This window comes from Chionomys nivalis, chromosome 17 (genome assembly GCF_950005125.1).
Source record: "Chionomys nivalis chromosome 17, mChiNiv1.1, whole genome shotgun sequence".
NCBI lineage: Eukaryota > Metazoa > Chordata > Mammalia > Rodentia > Cricetidae > Chionomys > Chionomys nivalis.
In genome coordinates this window covers 18555120-18582258 of record NC_080102.1, presented here as the reverse complement: position 1 = coordinate 18582258, position 27139 = coordinate 18555120, and the positions used below count along the sequence as shown (strand labels likewise).

Sequence of the window (27139 nt, the reverse complement as noted above, 5' to 3'; positions counted from 1 at the left end):
CCAAACAAACTTCTTTGTGGTCTTACCAGTACCAGAAGATGGTCTAAAAACTAAGCCTGTTGCTTCTCCAGTCTTCACAGCAGCCTGGTTTGCAAAGCACTATCACTGCTCCACCAAATGGATGAGGAGACTGAGGCAGCCTCTTGTCTAAAACCCAGCAGGTAGTGAGCGGCAGTGTTGGGACTTGTATCCCGCTTGTTCCAGAGCCCAGGCTCTTAGGTCTTTATATCTACTGCCAGAACAGCGTGTTCTTTTTTATTATATAATATATGTGGTCGAGCTCTTTATTTTCTGAAACACACTCACCCTAAATTTAAAAACATATTCTGAATTAGAGAGAAATGTCCTCAAGGAATCTCTGTATGGGAACTGGAATGGCATCAGTCAAATGTGGTTTTCATTCAGAAGAATCAAAGTGCTCATGTGTTGTGCCTCTGTTGCTCTGTGCCCTCACGTCTCTTGGCAGCTCAGCTCAAGAGACTCTCGTTCAGTAAAACATCTTGTCCTTTTGGTGTGATTGAAGAATGAACTTCACTTGGTTACCAATTTCTTACAGTATTAATAATTCACTTTTGAAGATGACCTCCCTCTTTGGCAGCTGTTTTTTATTTTCTAGTCCCTGTCCTGTAGATGGATGTTACGGAGTGGCTGAATATGGGAATATTAGAAAACAAAATCGTAGGGACCTAAACTACAGAGAGAATACAATGCTTCACTAGGTCTGCCAGGAAAATGCTTTTTTATGTTTCATGAAAGTAGTGACGTTATTTGGCCTAAGCTTTTACTCAATTTATGAGTTTTACAAGTAGGTGTTTTGTGGGCTGTGGTGGTGCACACCATTAATCCCATCACTTGGGAGGCAGAGGTAGGTGGATCTTAGTGAGTTCAAGGCCAGCCTGATCTACAGAGTGAGTCCCAGAACAGCCAGAACTCTTACACAGAGAAACCCTGTCTGAAAAAATAAAAACAAAACAAGCAAACAAGTGGATGTTTTAATATATTTACATTATTATTATTACCATTATTATTGTTTTGGTTTTTCGAGACAGGGCTTTTCTGTATAACAGCCCTGGCTGCCCTGGAACTCATTCTGTGGATTTTTGTTCATTTGTTTGTCGAGACAGGGCTTTTCTGTAGCTTTAGCTCCATCCTGAAACTTGCTCTGTAGACCAGGTTGGCCTTGAACTCACAGAGATCCACCTGCCTCTGCCTCCAGAGTCCTGGGATTAAAAGCATGCACCACCATCGCCCAGCTATTATTTCTTAAGAAGACTCTTTATAAGCGTGTATAAATATATATATAACATTAGCAGGAATAAGAAGGTGATAAATAAAAAATGATTTTCTGTTTTTCTGTGTTTTAGAGTAACTGTGCTTTAAGAACAGCAAAAAAAATTTCCACCCTCAAAAGTACTTCTGTTATTCTAATAAAAGAAGCAGTTGTAGTTTTTATTAAAAGTTCCCAAGTGGATTAGGTACTCTTGGAAATAGACCAGACATTTATAGAGATTAGTTTGAATTTTCAGAGAATGATAAATTAAAATATTTCTTTGTATGTGACAAGGTCTCTCACTAAGTAACTTTGGATAACCTAGAAATCGCTATGTAGACTCAGCTGCCCTTGGACTCATAGAGATCCGACTGCCTCTGCTTCCCAAGTACTGGGGTTTAAGCCATGCGCTACCATGAGGGACAATTCAAGGTTTTATTTGTTTGTTTTGTTTTTTTGAGACAGGGTTTCTTTGTGTTATAGTGCTGACTGTCCTGGAACTCACTTTGTAGAGGTGCTGACCTGTCTCTGTCTCCCAAGTGCTAGGATTAAAGATGTGCGCCACCGCTGCCTGGCTAATTCTGATTTTTTTGATTTTACAGTACTAATATTTGACAACACCTGAAATGTTACTTTGTGGCAACTTTCTAATTAAAAACTCTTATGACTTAAAAATGTCCTATTAGGCTCATGGATTTGAACACTTGGGGTAGTGCTATTCTGAGAGGTTGTGGAACCTTTAGTAGGTAGGGCCACTGGAGGAAGTGGGTCTCTGGTTTTTATGTAGCCCAGCCAGCCTTCCTGTACTTTTCTGGGTTCATGGATTTGTGAGCAAGTCTCTTCATGTGCCTGTAGCCATGGATGCTAACATTCCTTCACCACTGTAAAACTGAGCCAAAATAAGTCCTTTTTCTTTCATGCTGCTTCTGTCACTAATCTTGTCACAATAGAATTTTGGAATTTTATTAAAAATAATATAATAGTTACTGAGTTCTGTATAAATAAATTTTAAAGCACCTTTAAAAATTTGTGTTTCATATCAATATTGATTTCAGCATTTATATATATTAATTTTTATGAGGAAATGTCTTCCTCCAGAATTAAAACATCTAAAAAAACCCCTAGATCTAAACTGTAATAGTTAATAAGTCTAAGTAATATCTAGAAAAATAAAGTAATAGTATATTTTTCTTTGTAGGAGAAGACTGCTAACTACTTTGGGACTATCTGTGATGATGGCCTGAGCCAAGTACCTCATTTGAAGGGATAACCTTCCGCTTTAATGAACAAAATTCTGAGGAAGCTATGGCAGGTATGTATTCATTATTCTGGGATGGCAAAGCCCCAGTATAGATGTACTCACTGAAGAGTTCACAATACTGTATTTGCTAATGTTTACAAAGCTGCCTCTCCTCCAGACTCCAGGGGATCTCATACCTTCTTTGCCTCTGGGAGAGTGTGTGTGCACACACATATACACAATCTTTAAAAAAGAGTCAGCCTCTCTATCTATCTATCTATCTATCTATCTATCTATCTATCTATCCATACATACACACACACACATATATATATGTGTGTGTATATATATATATATATATATACTTTCCTTAAAATAACAGCTGAGGACTAGAGAGTGGCTCTGTGGTCACTTACTGCAGCCAGGCATGGTGGCACACGTCTTTAATCCCACCACTTGGGAGGCAGAAGCAGGCAGAGCTCTGTGAGTTCAAGGTCAAACTGATCTACAAAGAGTTCAGCCAGGGCTACTTAGTGAGACTGTCCCAGATTCCCTCCACCAAAAAAAGAGCATTTATTACTCTTCTAAAGGAGGGGAGGGAGTAGGAATGGGGATAGCTATGTAAAATGAGAAAAATTGTATTAAAAACTTATTTATTCGTATATTTTATGTATATGAGTGTTCTGTCTTTATGCACACCAGAAGAAATTTGATCCCAGTTATAGATGGTTGTGAGCTACCATGTAGTTGCTGGGAATTGAACTCAGGACCTCTGGAAGAGCAGCCAAGTGCTCTTAACTGCTGAGTCATCTCTCCAGTCCCGTAAGTTATTTTTTGAAGATTAATTTTGTGTGTGTGTGTGTGCTTGAGTATATATGTGCACTATGTGGGTGCAGGCCTGTGCAGCCCAGGAGAGGGTGACGTAACCCCTGGAAGTGAAATTACAGGTGGTTGTGAGCGCCTTGCCATGAATGATAAGAACCTAACCTGAGGCTTCTGCAGAAGAGCAAGTGCTCTTAACTGCTGAGCCGTCTCTCTAGTCCCTCATAACACATCTTATTTAGGGTATTTACAATGTATTTTTTAACCAGTATTTTCCAAAATCTGCCATGTGTCAGGCATTACACCAAATGCTCTAATAATGTAGTACAAAGACAAAGGAGCATCATCAGAGAAGGACCTTTAATGTGGGGAAATCAATCTAAACATTTTACTACTCTGTTGTCTATATTTAAAAAGATAACCAGGCATGGTGCCTTTAATCCCAGAGTTTGGGAGGCACAGACAAAGGGAATCTCTTGTGTTTGAGACCAGCCTGTTCTACAAAACAAATTCCAGGCCTGCTAGGGTTACATAGTGAGACCTGCTTGAAAACAAAAACTAAAAACCAAAACGAAACAAAAATTCAAGGCCAGTGAAATGGCTCAGTCACTTGTAAAGCCTGATGACCTGAGTTTGATCTCAGAGACCCACACTGTAGAAGAGGACCACTCTTGCAAGTTGTCCTTTGACATTGATATATTTCTGTGGCACACATGCACAGACTGAAAGTAAAGGAATGTAATTAAGGCAGTTAAGAGCAATGGCTGCTCTTCCAGAAGACCTGAGTTCAATTTCCTGCACCCACACGACAGCTTACAACTGTCTGTAACTCCAGTTCCAGAGGATCTGACACCCTCACACAGACATACTTGAAGGCAAAACACCATAATGAATATAAAATAAATCTTTAGAAAAAGAAACGCAATTAAAAAATAACTTCAAGACATAAATACGTGAAAATATATTGTAAATATTCAGGCCACTGATAATAGTGAATTATAATTATGCAATTAGACATTATACTTTTATTTATAGTAACTGTACTAATTTTTAATTATTTGACTGTACTTTACATTCTAATATATTTTGTATAATTTTGGCTTTTACAGGAAACATTGGATTATATACTATATGCTTGAAATAGTTTAGTACAGTTCTTCAGTGTTATTTTAAATATTTTTTTAAAGTCAAATAAATATATCCTCAGTGAAATAGGTAATAGTTGCCTTATTTTATAAACAGTGACTATCATGGACAGATGAATGATTTTCCAGCTTCTTAAAAGTTGCCTTTTTCATGGCCGGGCGGTGGTGGTGCACGCCTTTAATCCCAGCACTTGGGAGGCAGAGGCAGGCGGATCTCTGTGAGTTCGAGATCAGCCTGGTTTACAAGAGCTAGTTCCAGGACAGGCTCCAAAACCACAGAGAAACCCTGTCTCGTAAAACAAAAAACAAAAAACAAAAACAAAACAAAAAAAAAAAGTTGCCTTTCTCGGATCTAAGGGTAGCATTCTTGTGTGAAAGACACGGCACACCTTTCTGCAAACACTAGGAAAAACTCTACAGTAGACAAGCACTTTTGGTCACATTCACACACTACCAACAAGTCAGTTTTCATGGTAGAGTCCTTTTATGTCACAGCCGGCAGATGCAAACTGGACTGTTAATGTCCTAGAGAGAGTTTTCTCGGCCAGTCTGGGATCAGAGCTTTCTAGCAGGACCCTGTCCAACTTGGATTCTTTAGTCTTTAGTGTCATTAAGGTCCATTCTCCGTTTGAACAAAACCAGGTAGCAATGAGAGTTTCTTGTCTTTCAGCCTTCATTAGCATTAGCAAAGGCACCCTCTGGAATTAGCCTTTGCTTGTGACTTATCCATTTCTGTCTTTCTAGTCACTTTAATACTGGGCTCCTTTTGGTTTTGACATTTTCTTGAGATATATCTTCTAACTGCCAGTAATATTAAAATTTTGTTTAGGATTGTATATTAGGGTTTCTATTGCTGTGAAGAGAAACCATGACTACGGTAGCTCTAATAAAGGAAAACATTTAATTGAGGTAGCAGCTTACAGTTTCAGAGTTTCCGTCCATATTTATCATGGCGGAAAGAATGGCACCCTTCAGGCAGACATGGTGCTGGCTATATCTTGATCAGAAGGAAACAGGACACTGAGCGAAGAAAGCATAGGAAACCTTAAGGCTCACCCCTACTGTGACAGACTTCCTCCAACAAGGCTATCCCTACCTCAGCAGAAGCTTATGGGTGCCAATTACATTCAAACTACCCCAGACTGTTACACATTTGTGCTGTACAATTCCTGATTTAATATTTTTAAGAATTGGACTAGGTAAATGTTTACATTTAAAATGGGAAACCACTTTAAATATATGAAGGCCTGATACCTTTCTGCAGGTCTGTTTGTCTTTCTTGTTTAAATACCTTTTGTCTTAACTGGATCCCATTATTCTTTGTATATTGTTTTAAACATTTTGTAGTCTTACCAGATTTGTAGTTTTTACTTTGAATGTGAAAGTAAAACATGTGGAAGTATATCTTTTCAGCTAGCCAACTAGAGTTCCGACTCAGAGAAAAAGTAAAACTAAGTGGAACATAGAATCTTGAGAATTTTCTGGAAATCTATATGAATGAAAATTCCAAAGGATTTCTAGTGCATATATTTTTGCTTAAGACAGTTTTATTGGGCTGGAGAGATGGCTCAGCAGTTAAGAGCACTGGCTACTCTTTCAGAGGACCCAGGTTCAATTCCCAACATAGCAGCTCACAACTGTCTGCCACTCCAATTCCAGTGAATCTGGCACCTTCACATTGACATATATGTTGGCAAAATACCAATGTACATAAAAATAAATAAAATATTAAAAGAAAGTTTAAAAAAGACCTTTTATTTATTTATTATTTAGTTGTAAATAATACATAAACGTAAATATTTATTGTATAAGATAAATATAATAATAACTAAATACAAATAATAAATTTATTATTTAGTTATAATTTGTTTATTTAATAGATGCTAGATGAAAATTAATTTGAACCTAACAAACTATACCACCTTCTAAAAATATTTTTATTTGACCCACATTTGGTATAAAATATTATTTTTGTTCATATATAATCTTACTAAAATAACATCTTTTGTGACTCAATAGGCCATCATACTATTATCTGTTAATCATTTAATTTGAAATACAAGACAAACAAATGGGAATTCAGTGCACCTATGACTTTGTCTAATTTATAAACATTTTAAGAACATTTAACATTTTTATTAGAAGCATAGAATTTAGCTAAATTTTACATTTAGTTAATTTTAGTTTAGCTAAATTTTTAAAATATTTTTATTTAATGAATGTGAATATTTTTCCTGCATGCATGTTTTTACACCATGTGTGCATCTGGTGCCTGTGGAGGCCAGAGGAGGGCATTGGATCCCCTGGAACTGAAGTACAGATGTTTGTGAGTCTCCATGTGGGTTCTGGGAACCAAACATGGGTTCTCTAGAAGAACAACTAGAGATTTTAAACTCTGAGCCATCTCTACATCCCAAATCTACCCACTTTCTATGTAAAGAAAACTTTACTTTTTAATATTTTGAAACTGAATTATATCATGTTAGTTTTTTTAAAAATATTTATTTATTTGTTATGTATACAATATTCTGTCTGTGTGAATGTCTGCAGGCTAGAAGAGGGCACCAGACCTCATTACAGATGGTTGTGAGCCACCATGTGGTTGCCGGGAATTGAACTCAGGACCTTTGGAAGAGCAGACAATGCTCTTAACCACTGAGCCATCTCTCCAGCCCTCATGTTAGTTTTTTTACAGAGCAGAAGCCATGATTCTCAGTTCAAATTATACTTGCTGTCGTTGCAAGAACTGTGCTCTTTTCACTTGAATCTCACTGCAGAAACAGTCCCTTGAATGTTTTTCCTCTCTTGTTTCACTCTTAGTCTATAAATTAGATATATGCCATTCAGACATAAAACTCATTTATTACTAGTAAAATTAGATGCTAGCAAATGTTTATTGAAGGTTGACTGTTACATTTTAATAAATGCCATGCTTTAGCTTGAGAGTATTTTCATATTCTGATGACTAAGGTGACTTTTTATCAGTGTGGGCTTATTACAAGTAATCTGTAAAGCAAAACACAGTATATTCAATGTTCTTCCATAAGTGAGCATTCACAGTGGAATGTGCACACATATTAAAGGTTTTTACATTTTTTATGTGTATGATTGTTTTGTCTGTATGTATGTATATTGCCTACCACTTTCATGCCTGGTACCCATGGAAACTAGAAGAAGGTCCTAGATGCCCTAAAAGGGAGTTACAGATGCTTGTGAGTCACTGTGTGGGCACTACAATAGACCAGGACCTTTAGAAGAGCACCAATGCCCTTAGTTGCTTACCCATCTCTCCAGATACCTCCCCAAACACAAGACAGGGTCTCCTGTATCCCAGGCTCCTTCTGATGGCAGGGATGACCTTGAGTTTATAATCCTCACCTATTTCCAGAGTGCTGGGATTACAGGTGTGTGCCTCTATGCCTGTCTGGGAAGCCAGTTCAGGGTTTGATGCACGCTGGGCAAGCATTCTACTAATTGAGTTACTTCTCTACCCCCTTAAAGACTTTCTTTTTAAAAAAGCAAGTTTATAAACATTGCTGGGCCCTTAATATTCTCTTTGTTGGTTCCTAGAAATAATAACTATAATAATAGTTCTTGTATAAGAACTCCTGGCATTTTTATGCAGTGATGAAACACATTTTGCTTTTGTTGAGTCTTTCTGTAGAGAAACGTTTTTGTAATGATTTCAATGAGTTCAGAATCATGAGTTGGTTGAGAAGCATCTTATCCTCTAGGAGCCAGGATATAGATAGAAACTGGCTTGGCCAGATCTACATCCTAGATAATATGGGTGATTCTGAGGGCTCTTAGAACTAGATAAAAGAAAAATGTCCTAAAATATACCTGAATATACGTAATAGGGGGTTGATTCCTGCTACCTCTTGAAAAACTTTGTGTAACTTTTTTTGCCTTAAAAATAAAAAGAAAAATTGTTTCCAGCTTGAACTTGGCATGCACTACAATCTTAGTGCTCAATATGAAGTGAGGTCAGGTGGCTAAGGCAGGGGGATTTTACATTTGATGCCAGTCTTTTATAGCAAGACCCTGCTTCAACAAACAAAAAACTTGCTTATTTAGTTGATACTAGGTCAGAATTAACACAAACATAAAAATAAATTACTGTCTGTTTGCAATTTTAAGTCCTTAAAACTATTATTTGTTATATTTTATAGAAGAACAGTATCGAACAATATTAAAGAAAATATATAAATATCATAAACATTCCACCTGTAACATGAAAAGCTCATTTAAAAATATTTTCATATAGTCTTTGTCCAAAAGTATATATTTTCTTAATTATTATAATTAATATAATGCAAATTTTATTTAGATTTAAAAACATACCATTTGGATAAAATTCCAAATTCCTTGCTGTTAATCATTTTTAGTAGCAGTGTAACAACTGATTTGATCAGCTTTTAAAAACTGTTCTTTGGCTCTATGAACTGGAAACAGTTTCCAAAAGTAATTGTACATACAGTACTTGATATTTTTAGATACTTTTTACTGTGTTTTAGGGCCCTGTGTTGTAGGGCCCGATGAAGCTGACCTCTAACTATTTTCCATAGTAAATAGTACAAGGCTCTGAGATTGATTTAGAGCCACTTATTTCACCAATAGTGATTTCTCTATAGCAGTTTTCCTGTGTCAGTATCATTGCCTTTAATGAATCAGAGATTAATTGGTACCATATTATTGTAATACCATTTTGTGTATATATGTATAGTGCTGGGATTTCAGGTGGGCCACCTTGCCTACCCAGCTTTTGGGGTTTCCAGTGATCTGAACTCTGGTTTTCATGCTCTTGTGGCAAGTGCTTTATCCATTGACCCATCTCTCCACCTATTTAATCATTTTTTTAAAAAAGTGGTCATGATGTCTCTTCACAGTAATAGAAACCCTAAGATACAACCCTATCTCAAACTCACAGTAATCTGTCTGTGTCTGCCTCCTGGGATTAAAGGCGTGTGCCATCAATGCTCAGCAACCATGGCAACTCTTATAAAGAAAAACATTTCATTGTGGTGGTTCACTTACAGTTCAGTTTATTACCATCATGGTGGGACATGGTAGCATACAGGCAGACATGGTGCTGGAGAGGTGGCTAGAGTTCTACACCTTGCAGACAACAGGATGTGAACAGTCTCATTGGGCATGACTTGAGCATATATGAGACCTCAAAGCCCACCTCCACAGTGATACATTCCCCCAACAAGACCTACTCCAACAAGGCCACACCTCCTAATAGTGCCACTCAATTTGGGGGCCATTTTCTTTCAAACCAGCACAAGTCACATGTTACAAACTGTAGCAGAGGATGACATTGAACTCCTGGTTCTCAAGTGCTGGGAGTGCATGAATGCACCTGGCTTCATAGTAGTGATTTTATTCCTGACTTATAATTCAATTTGTGTCTTATCAGCTAAGTTACTTTCAAAAAGAAAAAAGTTATAATATGCAGACATTATCTCTTATTTATCTAAAAGCATTTTTGAGAGAGTGAAAGATAGTATCACTTGAACTTTTACTGTAGATGAGCTGTGAAGAAAACTCTTACTGTTTGCCTTTGAGAAAGACTATTCCTATTTCCCTAGAGATAGGCTCCTGTGCTGTGCTTTTATATAGTTCCTGCTAATTCTTTTGTTGTTGGTCAGAACTATTTCAAGTTGGAGAGATGGCTCAGTGGTTAAGAGCACTGACTGCTCTTCCAGAGGACCGAAGTTCAATTCCCAGCAACCACATGGTGGCTTACAACCATCTGTAATGAGATCTGATGCCCTCTTCTGGCCTGTAGGCATATGTGCAGACAGAACACTGTGTACAAAAATAAATAAATCTAAAAAAAAAAAATCTATTCCAAGTAATGTTTGTTGTCAGTTTTGCTTGCTGCACTGCTAATGACTGAACAGAGGCAGTCAGTCTTGGTCACTTCCGCATCCTAGTGCATGACACAGTACCCGGCACATGGTTGACATTCCACATATTATTAAATAATTTTTGAAGAAATACACAGCTTTATAAATTTATTAATCTGTGTCTGACTCTCTTCTTCCATGATATTGATCAGTTGTTCTAAAATTTTTGTTTCCTACAAAATCATAACTTTATATTAACAGCCCTAAAGATTCTTTTTGTTGTTGTAGAATGTGTGTGTGTGAGTGTGTGTGTGTGTCCAGGTGGAAAACAGAGGATAACCTCAGGTGTCATTTCTTAGATGCTGTCCACTTTGGTATTTGAGGCAGGATCTCACTATCTAACTTGCCAAGTACACTAGGTTAGATAGGGAGCTCCAGGGTTCTGTCTCTGTCTCCCCAGTGCTAGAATTAAAAGTGCCCTACCATGTCCATATCTGGCTGAGTTGTTGATGTTGTTCAAATTGGAGATTGAACTCTGTTCTTGTTTAACAAATACTTAACTATCTCCACACTCCACCTTTTTGTTTTTTGATCTATTTTTATGTTAAATTCAGGTGCAGATTTGAACCATTTGACCAAATCTTGAATCTTTGGGGGGAGTGGGGATTCTCATATTTTCTTAAGAACTGTCTTAGCCGGGCGGTGGTGGCGCACGCCTTTAATCCCAGCACTTGGGAGGCAGAGGCAGGCGGATCTCTGTGAGTTCGAGACCAGCCTGGTCTACAAGAGCTAGTTCCAGGATAGGCTCCAAAACCACAGAGAAACCCTGTCTCGAAAAACCAAAAAAAAAACAAAAAACAAAAACAAAAAAAACTGTCTTAGTTATTTTTGTATTGTTGGGATAAAACACCATGACCAAAGCAACTTATAAAAGCAAGTTGTTGGGTTTTTTTTTTTTTGCCTTCCATTTTTGTATTTTAGTTAATTCCAGAAGTAGTAAAGTTGACAACAAAGAATAACCATGACAGATACTCTTGAATCACAGAGCATGAACAACAGCAACAACAAAAGACAAGATGAAACAGCCTGCTACACTCTTGTCAGGCACATGTTCCCCTGGAGGTCCCTCATGACCTTCCAGGGACCATCATGCCATCATTAGTATGAAAACTGTACAAACACCAGATACACTTAAAAGCAAGTTTTTAATTTATAAGTTTGTGCCAGCATGCAGAGCTGAATCGTTACTCAGTTCCAGAAGGTGAAAGTCCATGACCGTCATGGCAGGGGGCGGGTGGGTGCAAGCAGGCATGCATTATTCTAGAACAGTAGCTTAGATCTGACCCACAGTAATGAGACAGATGTAAACTGGGAACGGTGTTGGCTTCCCCCCCATTTTTATTTTTGAGTTTATGATGTAATTACATCATTTCTCCCCTTGCTTAACTCTCTCCAAAACCTCCCATATGTCCCTTTTTGCTTTCTTTCAACTTCATGGTCTTTCTTTTAATTGTTTCTACATGGAGAGATGGCTCAGCATTAAGAGCACTGCCTGATCTTCCAAAGGTCCTGAGTTCAATTCCCAGGAACCTCATGTTGGTTCACAACCATCTGTAATGAGATCTGGTGCCCTCTTTGAGGAAGAGACCTGGTCAGTCCTCCTCATCAACTTAGACCATGAAACCCAATATGGACAAGTTCAACAGAGCCACCATATACGGGCTTCCCATGCATGCTTCAGCATTGCCTGGGCATAAATTTCATTCAGTTTTCACATGCTTCTAAGTATACATGTATAGAGAAACACATATTCCCAAGCACAACCTTCTTAGTCTGAACCGAAGAGTTGAAGTTACTGATTGTTGTGAGCCACCTAACACGGGTGTTGGGAACCAAACTTGGGTCCTTTGGAAGAGCAGCAAGTAGTCTTAATGACTAAGCCAACTCTTCAGTCTTTCTCTCTCTCTTTTTAACCTTTCTTTTCAGTAACTTGAATTAAATTATGGTTTGTTTGTTTGTTTGTTTGTTTGTTTGTTTGTTTGAGACAGGGTTTCTCTGTGTAACAGTCCTGGCTGCCCTGGAACTCATTCTGTAGATTTTTGTTTGTTTGTTTGTCAAGACAGGCTTTCTCTGTAGCTTTGGCTCCTGTCCTGAAACTTGTTCTGTAGACCAGGCTGGCCTTGAACTCACAGAGATCCACCTGCCTCTGCCTCTTGAGTGCTGGGATTAAAGGCATGTGATACCACTGCCCAACTAAATTATTTATGTTTCTAAAGTCAATATTTTCAGAGGCAAAAGTACAACTTTGATATAGATGACTAGATTATAACCTAGCATATTTTTCATGACTTTAATAAAAGTACTTAAGCTTATAAAATTTGTTTAGATCTAGAACTGGCAAGATGACTCATGGGTAAAAGTGCTTGCTGCCAAGCCCAATGGTCTGAATTGGGTCCCTATATCCCACACAGTGGGAGGAGAGCATCAACTCCTGCAAATTGTCTCCTGATGTCTACAAGTACACGTATTCTAAATGTAAGGATAAGTAAAATTTGTTTAGATCTGCTTAAATTTTTACTTACCAATCTGAATTAGTGAGCTGGTAGAAAAAGAAGTAAAAGTAAAAAGTTGATAGCATATTCTTATTATGTGTTATATAAGATTAAAAAAAATAAGAAATTAAGAGCTGGAAAGATGGCTCAGTGGTTAAGAGCTCTGGATGTTCTTCCAGAGAACTCGGGTTCAATTCTCAGCACCCACATGGCAGCTGGATTCGACACCCTCACACAGACATATTTGCAGGCAAAACACCAATGAAACATGAAAATAAATAAACCTTTAAAAAAATAAGAAATTAACCCTAAAAGTTGAATCTTTTTCTGAAGAGTCAGAAAGGTAAAGGGGCCTGGGCTACTCAGGCTCTCCTCTGCGGCTCTTCTGACTACTGCTTTGCTCTACCCCTAGGTTCCCTGGGTTCTGCTTCTTCCTTCTCCTGTGGGCTAGGTGAGTGCTCGTACCACTGAGAGCAAGTCTTACCTACCCTCACTTTGTTTAGTTGACACTTTATTTTTAATCAGTTTTGCTGAATTGCTCAGGCTGGCCTTAAATTTTTGGCCTTCCAGTGTCAGCCTCCCTTTGGTCTGCCTTTTTTTTTTTTTTTTTTTTGGTTTTTCGAGACAGGGTTTCTCTGTGGTTTTGGAGCCTGTCCTGGAAATAGCTCTTGTAGACCAGGCTGGTCTCGAACTCACAGAGATCCGCCTGGTCTGCCTTCTTGAGCTAACTGAAAGTCACACTGAATTCACTCTAGATTGGCTTCTGATAACATGCACAGTAGTGGCATAAAGAGATGATTTGGATGAAATTGATACATTGTTTTGAAAGTGTTTCAAGTTTGTAAGACATAGATTTTCAAATACCTCATAGAACCCTTCAGAGATAGAAGTGGGATCCTGGGATTCTGGACTGTTTATTGTCAGGAGTAGTTTAGCCTCTATCTCCTTCAATCAGCTAGCTACTCTATTTCTTGCCTTAAAATGTATTTTTTTGTGGTTTTTTTTTTTTTTCAAGACAGGGTTTCTCTGTAGCTTTGGAGTCTGTTCTGGAACTAGCTCTTGTAGACCAGGCTGGCCTCAAACTCACAGAGATCCACCTGCCTCTGCCTCCTGAGTGCTGGGATTAAAGGCATGCGCCACCACTGCCCGACTGAAATGTATTTATTGACATATACTCATTGTATATGGCAGTATATTTCAAAAGACATTTTCATATTTGTTTACCAAGTGCTTTGACCATGTTCATCCCTCCTGTTCTTTCTCAGCCCCATCTCCTGTTATTCCCATCCATTCTTCCAGTTAGTTTTGCTTCTATTCCATGTCTTATATAAATTAAATAAATTTTATGTTTCTGTTTAAAACTTAGCATCCACAAAGAATATAAAACATGGGAATATTTGTCTTTCTGAGATTGATTATTTCACTTTATATGATGATCTTTAGTTGTGTACATTAATAAACAGAATTTGACTTACATTTTGGCTTCTCAGAGTAATTTTGTTTGAAGAAAGGGCTCCTTTCTTTAAAACTTCAATTTTGACAGCTACTGCTTTCAGAAAGTAAACCTCTTTGTCTTTGATTTCTAGCTGTTAGTTCATCCCAGCCTCTTTCTGCGACAGGAGAATGCAGTCAGTCTCAAGGTAGCTCACTTCCTGCCCTTCTGCGGTGTCCTCATGTTCACGCATTACTCTTCCACTTGGCTACTGCTGCTGCTTCTCTTTTTTCTGGTCCTGGAGATCGAACCCAGAGTCTCATTGCTGTCATTCACCATGAGAATCCCATTTTTCATGATAAACAGCTGTCAAATAGCTGTGTGATTGACAGCTTGAAATACCGATGATTCCTATTTGGTTAGGAGATACTAGTTTATAAGAGCTAAATAGTTTGAATTTCAGAGATTTCTTTATAATCTCTTACAAATAAAGAGTTTTATTATAGAAAACACATTTTAAATGGTACTTTCATACATACGTTATTATAGTTTGTTCTTATTCATATCCAGCTCTCACTGTGCTTTCCCCATAATCCCCTCTTGTTGGTCTCCTACCTGCAGACAGTCTTCCCTAATGCTTTCCTGCTACACATATTCCACCACCCCTCTTTTCTCCTTTCCCTTAAGAACTGTTTCTTTCTGCTCATGGTTCCCGTTACACTTTCATGACACACCAACATCCCTACATAGTCCTATATATGTATATGGTCTGTTTTCATATATGTGTACATTCATACATGTACTCACAACACTTTAAAGCCTGGTTCTACATATGAGAGAAAATATGCAGTTTCTCTAGCTTATTTTACATTATTTAATATAATGACCTCCATACCTGTACAATTTCTTACAATTTTTCCCATTTTTTCAGATTTATTTATATTTTATATATATTGTTTTGCCTACATGGATATCTGTGCACTACATGCATGCAGTGCCCACAGAAGCCAGAAGAGAGCATTGGATTCTCTGGAACTGTAGTTACAGATGGTCTTGAACCACCAAGTGGATGCTGGGTATTGAACTTGGGTCCTCTGGAAGAACAGTCAGTACTCTTAACCATTGAGCCATCTCTCCAGCCCATGATTTAATTTTTTTACATTTATTTATTTATTTTATTATGTATACAGTGTTCTGCCTGCATGTATGCCTCCATGTCAGAAGAGGGCACCAGATCATGGATGGTTGTGAGTCACCATGTGGTTGCTGGGAATTGAATTCAGTGCCTCTTGAAGAGCAGCCAGTTCTCTTAACCTCTGAGCCATCTCTCCAGCCCCCATGATTTAATTTTTAAGAGTGGAAATTTGGACTGTTAATACTATGTATAACTCAGTTAATGCTCGTTGTTAGGGATCTTTAATACAAATTTTTAGTGTGCTGCTTTGTATCTGTCCAATGAATATGTAGTTCGTATCTAAATGATCAGATGTAAGAAGTCTTAGCACCTTCAAATCAGGGCATACAGCTTCGTTTCCCAAAAGTTACTATCAGCATACCTTCTTATAAGGTCTTTGAAGTTGACTTCTTTTCCTTCAGCTATGACAGGATGATGCTAATATATAAAAATCACTTGAAATTCTGGTGGCAAATAAGTATACTAATTGTATTTATTTGAATTTGGTTTAGACTTCAGAAACGCATAAACCTTGACTTAGCCTCAAAATTTTACTTTAAATATTTTGATTGCAAGTTTATTAGAATATTTTTTTAATTTAAAGATTTGTAGACATGCAGTGATGGCACACACCTTTAATCCCAGTACTTGGGAGGGAGAGGCAGGCAAATCTCTGAGTTCAAGGCCAGTCTGATCTACAGAGCGAGTTCCGGGACAGCCAGAGAAACCCTGTCTTGAAAAACAAAAATAAAATAAGATAAAATAAAATAAATCATTTAAAAGTTCATTGAGCTATGATTCACGTACTATGAGCTCCACCTATTTCAACATAAAATTCAGTGATTTTCAAGAGTGTATATATTGATGACAGCATCAGTATTGTGAGTTTTAGCGGTTATTGTCTATACTAGATGCTCTAACCCAGTTAGGTTCTCTGGAACTACTTTCCTATTCCTACCAATTCAGGTTAATTGATTGTGATGACCTGCTTCAGTACTGACTTCTTGTTTGCACTGTCAATCAAACATGACATGAGAGGTCAGCCAGAGCAGCTCAGCTGAGAAAGTGTTAGATTGAAGATACTGAGGTCTTTTGCTTTGTATAGAGTTTTGGAGACCTTTATCATAACAAAGTTGTTACTGGGGAGAAAAAAAAGAACAGGACACAGTATCACTAATAAGGAGACGACAGATATGCAAATATAGGCAGGGAGTGGAACAGAAATGGTAGCAGGGGTCTGGTGCAATATAGTTAGCATTAGACTAGGAAATAAATAGAAGAGGTGGTTTACAATGCAGGAAGACATTATGCCAAGTTTACAAACAAGTGTCCTGGAATTGAGAACAGCCTGAGTAAAATCATGAAAGTACATCAGGTGTTCCTGGAATGACCATCATTTCCCAATGACATGGGAAAAAGGAAGAAAGAATATGGCAAGAGATGAAGCAGAAAAGTGAGGTTGGGGCCAGAGAGTGAAGGGAATTGCATATGCCTTAAGGAACTTCAGCTCTCTTCTGTCAGCATTGAGCCCAGACAGGCGAGTAGGAAGAAGACCCAGCCGATGGTTTGAATTTCATATAGATGCCACTGTAGCTACCCGTACAGCTCCTTCCTTGTTAGGGGTGGCACTTTACACTGGTAACGGTGTGCTTCCATAGCAGGCTCCTTCTCTAGTTTTTTTTTTTTTAAATATTTATTTATTATGTATACAATATTCTGTCTGTGTGTATGCCTACAGGTCAGAAGAGGGCACCAGACCCCATTACAGATGGTTGTGAGCCACCATGTGGTTGCTGGGAATTGAATTCAGGACCTTTGGAAGAGCAGGCAATGCTCTTAACCTCTGAGCCATCTCTCCAGCCCCCTCCTTCTCTAGTTTTTTTACCATCTAGCAGACTGAAGGAGTCAAATAAACACACTTGGGTTTGACCCCTAAGTATCCCATGGTCTTCAGTGTGTTGGCTTGGAGACAGACATCTGTTTAGATTCTTAGAGCCCTTTTTTTCCTGATCCCTGATTTACATTGTAGCTCTGTATAGCTGGCTTATGCCACAGCCTAAGTACATATAGTAGCATAATTTTATTAAAATCATAGTCACTCATTTTAAATTTATTCCGATGTAGGTGGTTGGAGTTGTGCTTCACACATTTCAACAGCTCAGCAGTGTTTTATCTGCCAACTAAGCTTTTTACTTGATTGCACCATGGAAATGCTACTAATGAGACTTGCGGAGCATAAAAGTGGACTTGAAGAGCCAGAAGCCACTGTTTTCAAATGAAGGATTCCAGTTTTAAGCCTCAGTGCTTTTAAATCACCACTGATATTTACCCCCTAAAATCAAAATGTCAAGCAGACGAAAATCAACAACACCTTGCATGGTCCTTGCCAGTGAGCAGGATCCAGACCTTGAGTTGATATCAGATTTGGATGAAGGTCCTCCTGTCCTTACCCCCATAGAGAATGCTAGAGCAGGGAGTGTCTCCAGTGATGAAGAAGTTCATGAGTCTGTGGATTCTGACAATCAGCAAAATAAAAAAGTGGAAGGGGGCTATGAATGTAAATATTGTACTTTTCAAACTCCAGATCTAAATATGTTTACTTTCCATGTAGATTCAGAGCATCCTAATGTTGTCCTGAATTCATCCTATGTTTGTGTTGAATGCAATTTTCTTACCAAAAGGTATGATGCACTTTCTGAGCATAATCTGAAATACCACCCAGGAGAAGAAAATTTTAAGCTGACTATGGTGAAGCGTAATAACCAGACAATCTTTGAACAAACAATAAATGATCTGACTTTTGATGGTAGTTTTGTTAAAGAGGAGAATTCAGAGCATGGAGAATCCATAGATGTTTCTTCTTCAGGAATCTCCATCAGTAAAACTCCCATCATGAAAATGATGAAAAATAAGGTAGAAAACAAACGGATTACAGTCCATCATAACTCCGCGGAGGACACTCCTGACGAGAAAGAGAATGGAGTAAAAGTAAGCCGGGAAGAAAATGTAGAAAGTGCGACTTCTTCAGCTCCAGAATCCAATACAAGTACTTCTACCATCAGCAGAGTGCATCCCAATCCTGCTAGCACAGTAGTGACGCCCTCCGCTGTTCTTCCTGGATTAGCACAGGTGATCACTGCAGTGTCTGCTCAGCAGAATTCGAACTTGGTTCCTAAAGTCTTAATCCCTGTTAATAGCATTCCTACCTACAATGCTGCATTGGATAACAATCCCCTTCTACTCAATACCTACAACAAATTCCCTTACCCTACAATGTCAGAAATTACAGTTCTTTCTGCTCAAGCAAAATATACAGAGGAACAGATCAAGATCTGGTTTTCAGCCCAACGTTTAAAGCATGGTGTTAGTTGGACTCCTGAAGAAGTGGAGGAGGCAAGGAGGAAACAATTCAATGGAACAGTACATACTGTACCTCAGACCATAACTGTTATTCCTACACACATTTCCACAGGGAACAATGGGTTACCGTCTATTTTACAGACATGCCAAATAGTTGGTCAGCCAGGTCTGGTTCTTACTCAAGTAGCTGGAGCAAACACTTTGCCTGTAACAGCACCTATCGCCCTGACAGTGGCAGGGGTTCCAAATCAAACAAATGTACAAAAGAGTCAAGTACCTGCTGCTCAGCCTGCTACAGAAACAAAAGCGGCCACAGCAGCAGTTCCAGCATCGCCAAGTGTCAGACCTGAAGCTGCACTAGTGAACCCGGATTCATTTGGTATTCGAGCCAAAAAGACTAAAGAACAGCTGGCAGAATTGAAAGTTAGCTATCTTAAAAACCAGTTTCCCCATGACTCAGAAATTGTTAGGCTTATGAAAATAACAGGCCTTACTAAAGGCGAGATTAAAAAATGGTTTAGTGATACAAGGTACAACCAGAGAAATTCAAAGAGTAATCAGTGCTTACATCTCAATAATGACTCTTCTGCCACTATCATTATAGACTCCAGTGATGAAACCCCAGAACCCCCAGCTGCAGTTACTACACAGCCGAAACAATCCTGGAATCCCTTTCCTGACTTTGCTCCCCAGAAGTTTAAGGAAAAAACTGCAGAGCAACTTCGTGTCCTTCAAGCAAGTTTTCTCAACAGTTCTGTGCTTACAGATGAAGAATTAAATAGGTTAAGAGCGCAAACCAAACTTACTAGAAGAGAAATTGACGCTTGGTTTACAGAGAAGAAAACAAAAGCTTTAAAGGCTGAGAAAAAAGAAGTAGATGAAAGTAATGTAGGCAGTTCCAAAGAAGAGCCTGGAGAAAGTAATGTAGGCAGTTCCAAAGAGGAGCCTGGAGAAAACTCTCCTGCAGACGAAGCAGTTGCACCTAAGTCGGGAGGTACAGGCAAGATATGTAAGAAAACACCAGAGCAACTGCACATGCTTAAAAGTGCATTTGTCCGAACACAGTGGCCATCACCAGAAGAGTATGACAAGTTGGCTGAGGAAAGTGGGCTTGCCAGAACAGACATAGTTAGTTGGTTTGGGGACACCCGTTATGCTTGGAAGAATGGAAACTTGAAATGGTACTACTACTATCAAAGCTCCAATTCAAGTAGTTTGAATGGTCTTTCTTCCCTTAGGAAAAGAGGGAGAGGCAGACCCAAAGGACGGGGCAGAGGCAGACCACGTGGGAGGCCTAGAGGAGGCAAAAGAATGAACACCTGGGACAGGGTACCAACACTCATAAAGTTTAAAACTGGAACAGCAATACTTAAGGATTATTACCTGAAGCACAAATTTCTTAATGAGCAAGATCTTGATGAACTTGTCAACAGATCACACATGGGCTATGAGCAGGTCAGAGAGTGGTTTGCAGAAAGACAGAGAAGATCTGAGTTAGGTATAGAATTATTTGAGGAAAATGAGGAGGAAGATGAAGTTATTGATGATCAGGAAGAAGATGAAGAAGAAACAGATGATAGTGACACTTGGGAACCCCCACGACATGTGAAGCGGAAGCTTTCTAAATCAGATGACTGAAATGTAAGTGTTTAGACTTTGTATTCATCATCAGTCATACACATATTTTAACAGCCACCTTATTGGTTCAGTCGTCTTCACTTGTGTGTGTGGTATATGTGCATATGTGTGTGTACATGCAGGTGTGTGTGTGTGTAGGCCAGAGTCTTCCTCTATTTTCCACCACATATTTTTGGACAGCATCCCTCTCTGAACCTGGAGCTCACTGATTTAGCAATACTATGTGGCCAGGGAGCTCTAAGAATCCACCTCTCTCTTCATCTGAGCTAGGAATACAGGTGCGCACTGCTGTGCATGACTCCTATGAGGGTTCTTGGGTCTGAACTCAGATTCTTACGCTTTATAAAAGTACTTTAGTGACCTGAGCCATCTCCCTAGCCATCATCTTCACTTTTACTAATTTTTTTTTCCTAAATTTTTTTCCCTAATGAGAGGATCAGGTGCCACTAGTCCTGACATGTACTGTTATGATGTGTAGCTTGGTAATTGTATTATACAGATTGCAATGTCTTAATGTCCCTTTAGTTATTTATTTTTCATCCAAAACATTTTAGTTTGTTTTAAAAGGAAGTAAGAAGGGAAATGGGAAACAAACACTAAAGATAATAAAGATATTTCTTGTAACCTTCTTTCTACTAATGCTTCATTTTTGCCTGTGTAAGGGAACAATTAAAAAAAAAAACTAAAGAGGACAAGTATACTGAAGGGAGCGACCACAAGTACAAGGACAGATGGGTTTTAGAAAACCTAAATAAAAGTAGGTGCTTTTTTTTCTCCATTGCCCAAAACTTTAACAGCCTTTCAGCTGGAGTTTAAGATCTTTCTGTTAAAAGACAAAAGCCTGCCTGTTCTAGGTCCTGTGTGCTTCAGTGGCATCTGTTTTTGAGCAGCCACAATATAAATTCTTCTTCATAAAGATCAAAAGGCAGATAACAGATTTGATATTTGATATAAATTAACTCACTCCCCCAAAATATTTATAAGTACTATGTTTGGTTTTAAAGAAATTAAATTTCCTGCTGGATGTGGCTCCATATTTTCATAATCCTAACATTAAGAAATGGAGTTCAAGTTTGAGGCTAGCCTGGGCTACATAGCAAGGCCCTCTCTTAAAGCAATATAAAATCTCTGTAATCTTCTTAAAAGTGCAAACAAATACGGTTTAAATTGGAAAAAGTGGCATGTTCCTTAATAGATTAAAGATTAAATTTAAAATGTACTGTATTATTTGCAAGCAGTTACCTGAAGTTAGGACTTCAATTCTTTCTATTTAAGTTTCCCATAGTGGGGTTTGAACTGGGGGATTGTTCATGCATTCTCAGCGAGGGACTTCAATTCTTTATTCTTGTGGAATTCAAGAACATCGTTTTATTTTTTTCTGTTCTTTGTTTTGGGAGTATTCCAGAATAAAAGCACACTATTTTGAAAACAATGTAATTGTCATGAAATGCTTGTGTTTGTCTCTCTGTAGCTCAAATAGTGTCTTGTCAGAAATTACTGTAGTATTCTCAAATACTGAGGGAGGAAAGGAAATGTAGACTTAATTTTGTATATGAGCATAGTTTCTTATTTTCTCTCTAACCTACTTGCATGCTCTCTTATTCTACATAGTATTTTCTTGATTCCCAAGTGGCATCTTCCTGATATGTTTATTTTAGTAATTATTTATAGAGGCCTTAATAAAGGCTACACACTAGTCCTGTTGCTAACAGTTTCTCTCTAGCTTTTGTCTCACTAACACTCTTAAGACAGAAGGGCAGAAGAACTGAGCTCCACTTATTTACATCACAGTCTAAGTCTCATTGCAGATCATAGAACATTGTGTCATCATTTTAGGTCATAAGAAGCTCAAGCGTTTTGTAGCTTTACCCTGAAACCCAGTAATCCACTTCCTCATGTCAGAAGACTTCTGGACAGGCTTTGTTCTGACCCAGATGCATAAAATATTTTTAACAGGCTTTTTTTTATATTGTTAAACACAAGAATGTGTACTCAGCCAAGATTAAATCAGCAAATTTGTTGCTGCAGTGAATTGTTGTTGCAGCCTTTGCAGTCATTTTCTGGGGAGTTGTAATTGTCTAAAAGTAGGTGGAGCTTTTCCATACAGTTTACTTGGATCTGACCTTCAATTATACAGTAACATGATTAAGGATACTAATTATGGTCATAAAGCTCACGTGAAACTTTTTTTTTCAAAAGTTTATATTGTATGTGGTATATGTATCCTTTGATATATCTATCTATCTATCTATCTATCTATCTATCTATCTATCTATCTATCTATCTATATATATATGTGTGTGTATATATATATCAGTATATATATCAGGGCTGGGAAAGTGGATCAGTGGTAAAGTGTTTTCCTGAGTTCAGACTCCCAGTACCCATCTATGGGTGTAGTAGCTGGCCCTTGTAACCCCAGCACTTAGGAGAGAGGGTGGAAAAATGTGGGTCCCTGGAGTTCACTGGCCAGCCAGGGTAGCTGAATCAGAGCTCTGCTGGCTTTACTAAGAGAGCCTGTCTCCGAAACTAAGGTGAAAAGCAGCCGAGGAAAACCACCACAACACCTACCAACAGCTGGCACATGTGCATGGGGCATATGCACCCCTCACATGAACATGTGCACAGCGTACATCCCATATACACAATTTAAGAAATACTTGGAAATATAAAATTATAAGACACAGTAATCAGAATGCTATAATTCATTTAAAAAACACTTGCCAACGTATTCAGCATAGGTTTCCTCTTAAAAGTTTCAGTTAAATGTGGTTCAACTTACAAAAATGCTTACCTGAACCTTCCCCAAATAGTCATTGCAACTGGGCAAAGCCACAAAAGACAGGTACAAAAATAATTCCCCTTTTACAACCCAGAACTCATTGCTCAATATGAACTTTGATAAATACACAAAGGAATATGATAAAAAGATACTGCAGAACATGAAATATATATATATATGTATATACATATACATATATATCTTTTTCACATGCTAGTCTTGTGTAGAAATGAATATTATAGATCTTTGGATTTCATATTACAAATACTAACAAAGTATTTTCTTACTAATAATTTTATAAATGATCACAGAAAGGCGTATGTGTAAAAGCAAATGTGGTACATTAAGAACATACACATGGTTTACACACACTGCACTGTGAGGTGAGTGTGATAAGTGACTTCATTGTTAAAGAGGATGCGGAATGTATTTGTGGCTAACTGCTTATTTTTTATTCTAAAAGCAAAAATTAAAGTATGGCTGTATTTAAAGTTTCAGGGTTTTGTCTTTGTTGTTGTTTTTTTTCTTTTATAGCTACTTAAAGTTCCGAAGGAGAATAAGCTCTTCAGCTCCAGATGTCTGAGTTACTGTGAATGGCCCAGTTCTTGATGACACTGAAAATGCGTACTTTGGGCATACATACTCTCAAAACAGGATCCAATGTCCAAAAGAAATGGAACTTGATGTCGTGCCAAAGTCAAACTGCTGCAGTCGGGGGAAGGTCTGCAATGTAAATAGAGCGCTAATTAAAAACAACTTGTAAAAAGTGAGATTTTAATACAGTCCGTTTTTATTCTGCTAGGACGGAGACTTTGTGAATCTTTGACTTTCTAAGGGGTTAATGACCACTAGAGCTTGTCCTCACTTGTAGTCCAGCTTACAGCTATGGAAGGTAGGCAGCGTCGCCTGTTTTCTTGGACACATGATTAAGCTCACAGCTTTGAGTGACCAAACATTTTCAGAGTAAAAGTTCTTAGAAATGGGAGGGGGAGCCACACCCTAGTTTACTTATGTGTCTTATTTATCAGGTCCTACACCAAAATTAAAAGTTGTACATGGGCTTTCCCAGTTTGCAATGTAAAAACAGCCTGGAGTATTATGTTGGAATAGGAAGACTTGCTGGCCTTCATGACTGCACCCTCCTCTAAACCGTGAGATAAACCACTCTTTCCACTGGCAGTATTGTGTGACTGCTTTCTGTCAGTATCTGACTGAAGATACTAGCCCAAAGGGAAAAGGGCTTAATGGGGAGAAACTCCAAATACTGTTCCAAACATGTGGAACAGTCCACGGTCAAGTACATGCAGCGCGGTCTTCCGGGTGTGTGGGTCCGCAATGCCAGACAGGTGCAGAACAGATTTTGCAAGATTATCTTTCCATGACATTCTACCTTGTGTAATGATTTCAGTGAACAACGAAAAAAATTCTGAACTGATCCTAATGAGTTGAAAATTAGCTTTTCCTGTAAGAATCGGGGTGTTCACGGTGCCTGCTGTATCAGGGGACTCTGTTCCTACTGACTTGTAATTTAAGACGGTGCTGCCATTCATGTTGGAAAAGGCCCCTTTCTTCTGTGATCAGAGGACCACCTTTCAAAATGTGCTTTCCTCACAGAACAGTCAGTTCAATTAGATCGGACTTAAAAAATATATTTTTGAATGATCACATGTGGTAGGTTTGGCCAGTTTGTTTTCTAATTTAATGAATAATAAATACTAAGCTCTTGGTTAAATGTTTGTCAGCTAATGAAACTGTTATGAAAAAGCCTTGAATATGCATGCTGCTTTCATTTTTATAAACTTTTTATTTTTTAACTATAGCTTTATTAGCAATTCCCAAATGCTGCAATTTGCTGATTTCTTCACTCAGACAGCTGGCTTTGTGGGTGGCTTTTTTCATACTACTGTTAACTTTTTTAAAAAGAAGTGATGTAAAGACTGTAACAATTGAATGCACTAAGCTGTTTTTCTTTTACACATCTAAAAACTTCTTAAATACTCTGTATTATAATGATTAAATTGCTCCCTTTTTAAAACCATTGCTAATGTGGTCTGAGTTTTATTTGACAGTAATTTCAATGTTCTCAAGATCCAATCCTTAAAATGTCAAGGATTGGAGATGAAGGATTTGAATATATTTACATTATGTTTCCTTTGTGCTGTGCTAACTTTGTATAGCTGCAAATAACTCCGTGATTTCCCATCTCTCTGGCAGGCTAGATGGAAGTCTGCTCTGATGTTTGCTAGTTTTTAAACACCTTTATTTGACAACGCAAAAGAGCCTTTCTTTCTTGGTTGACTGTGTCCTTGAATACAAAATAAAAGTTAGCAATAATAAGCAGTTTTGAGTGATTTTTTTCAATTTTGTTGAGCTAGCGTTTTAAAAAAATGTGGTAAAATATGCACAGATTTGCTGTTATAATTTTAAGTGTACAGTTTAATGGCACTAAATTATATTCACAGTGTTACACAACATGAGTGTTATTTCCAAAACCTTTTCATCACCCCATACAGAGATTTGTAACCATTAAGCAATAACTCCACATCCTCAGCTCCTGATGACCTCTGCTCTACTTCCTGCTCTATGAATTTGCCTGCACTTGATATTCCAAGTGTGTGGAAATACACAGGGTTTTCTTCTGTGTCTGCCTCATTTCCCTTGGCATAATGTTTTTAAGGTCATCTATGTTGTGGCATATATCATAACATTTCCTTTTGATGGCTGAATTGGGCACTAACTTTTGGCTATCATCTGTTGATGGACGCTTGGGTTGTTTCTGCCTTCATGTTTTTGTGAATAATGTTGCAATGAATTCTGACCTTTGAGTCCTGTTTTCAGTTTGTTCAGATATACATCTTGGAGTAGTACTTTGAATTATATGATAAATTCAATGCTTAGTTTTTTGTTTTTTGTTTTGTTTTGTTTTGTTTTTTCAAGACAGAGTTTCTCTGGAGTTTTTGATGCCTGTCCTGGAACTAGCTCTTGTAGACCATGCTGGCCTCAAACTCATGGAGATCCGCCTACCTCTGCCTTCCGAGTGCTGGGATTAAAGGCATGTGCCATCACTGCCCAGCCTATGCTTAATTTTTTAAGAAAAAATCCAAGCCCATTCCAGATTGGTCTCCAACTCATTGCGTTGCTCAGGCTGGCTTAGAACCCTCAGTTCTATTGTTTCCTCATTTTGTGTGCTGGGATTACAGGATTGTGGCCCCATACCTAGCATTATATCTGCTTAACTTTCTGAGCAATCACCGACTCACTTACACAGTGCCAAAATGTTTTCCCCAGCATCTTAAGCATTTTACATATCAACAGCCATGTAGAAGGGATCTTTCTCACATCTTTTCCAAGACCTTTTACCTTCAACCATTACAAGTATTATACAGTCAACATGAAGTAGGGAACAAAATGATAGTCTGATAGTCACCTTGGATGTGAAGTATAGCATTGTGCTTTTAATTGACATTTCCATAGTGACATCATCTTTGCGTGTGGAGACAACCACTTGTATACCTTTTTTGTAAATGTCTGTTCAAGTCCTTTGCCCAGTTTTTTAATTGGGTTACCTTTTTGTTGTTGAGTTCTAGAAATGCTTTGTATAATCTGCCGTTATAGTTTGCAAATAGAGCCAGTCCTCATTATTTGTGGATGCCGTATATGCAGATGCTCCTACCCATTAAAATTTATTAGCAAACCCTGACTCAATACTCAGTGCACGTGTGTGGTTATTCCTCTGTGTGCACAGAGTAGCAAAACATCTAAGTTGTCTGTGAGCACATTCCCAGCTGAGGTCAGCTGTGTCAACTCTCTCAGTGCAAAGAAACAGCCTTTCTGCAGTGTCATGTTAGGTTTAGTATGCTTGTACTTTT

The 27139-nt window shown here is 38.2% G+C and overlaps 1 protein-coding gene and 1 non-coding gene across 6 annotated transcripts; both read left to right on the top strand.

Moving 5' to 3' along the window:
• The first annotated feature begins 2463 nt into the window (after window positions 1–2463).
• On the top strand, window positions 2464–25308 carry Zhx1 (zinc fingers and homeoboxes 1). 5 transcript variants are annotated; one of them, XM_057791511.1, is made up of 5 exons: window positions 2469–2582; window positions 3213–3332; window positions 13297–13335; window positions 17615–20491; window positions 23805–25308. In XM_057791511.1, the coding sequence occupies exon 4, from the start codon at window positions 17834–17836 to the stop codon at window positions 20486–20488; it is 2655 nt and encodes an 884-aa protein (XP_057647494.1). In that variant the 5' UTR covers window positions 2469–2582; window positions 3213–3332; window positions 13297–13335; window positions 17615–17833; the 3' UTR covers window positions 20489–20491; window positions 23805–25308. The 5 variants fall into 5 exon arrangements, with proteins under 5 accessions (XP_057647495.1, XP_057647494.1, XP_057647497.1 ...); XM_057791515.1 differs by having other exon boundaries at window positions 2470–2582; window positions 3216–3332; XM_057791512.1 differs by lacking the exon at window positions 3213–3332 and having other exon boundaries at window positions 2464–2582.
• LOC130889269 (small nucleolar RNA SNORA40) lies at window positions 23284–23410 on the top strand. The gene has a single exon (XR_009058536.1). It is a non-coding gene; the product is annotated as a small nucleolar RNA SNORA40 (small nucleolar RNA).
• Window positions 25309–27139: the final 1831 nt, after the last annotated feature.

Excerpts from the sequence above, each read along its gene's own strand:
- Zhx1 (XM_057791512.1), top strand. The coding sequence starts at position 17,834 with ATGTCAAGCAGACGAAAATCAACAACACCTTGCATGGTCCTTGCCAGT.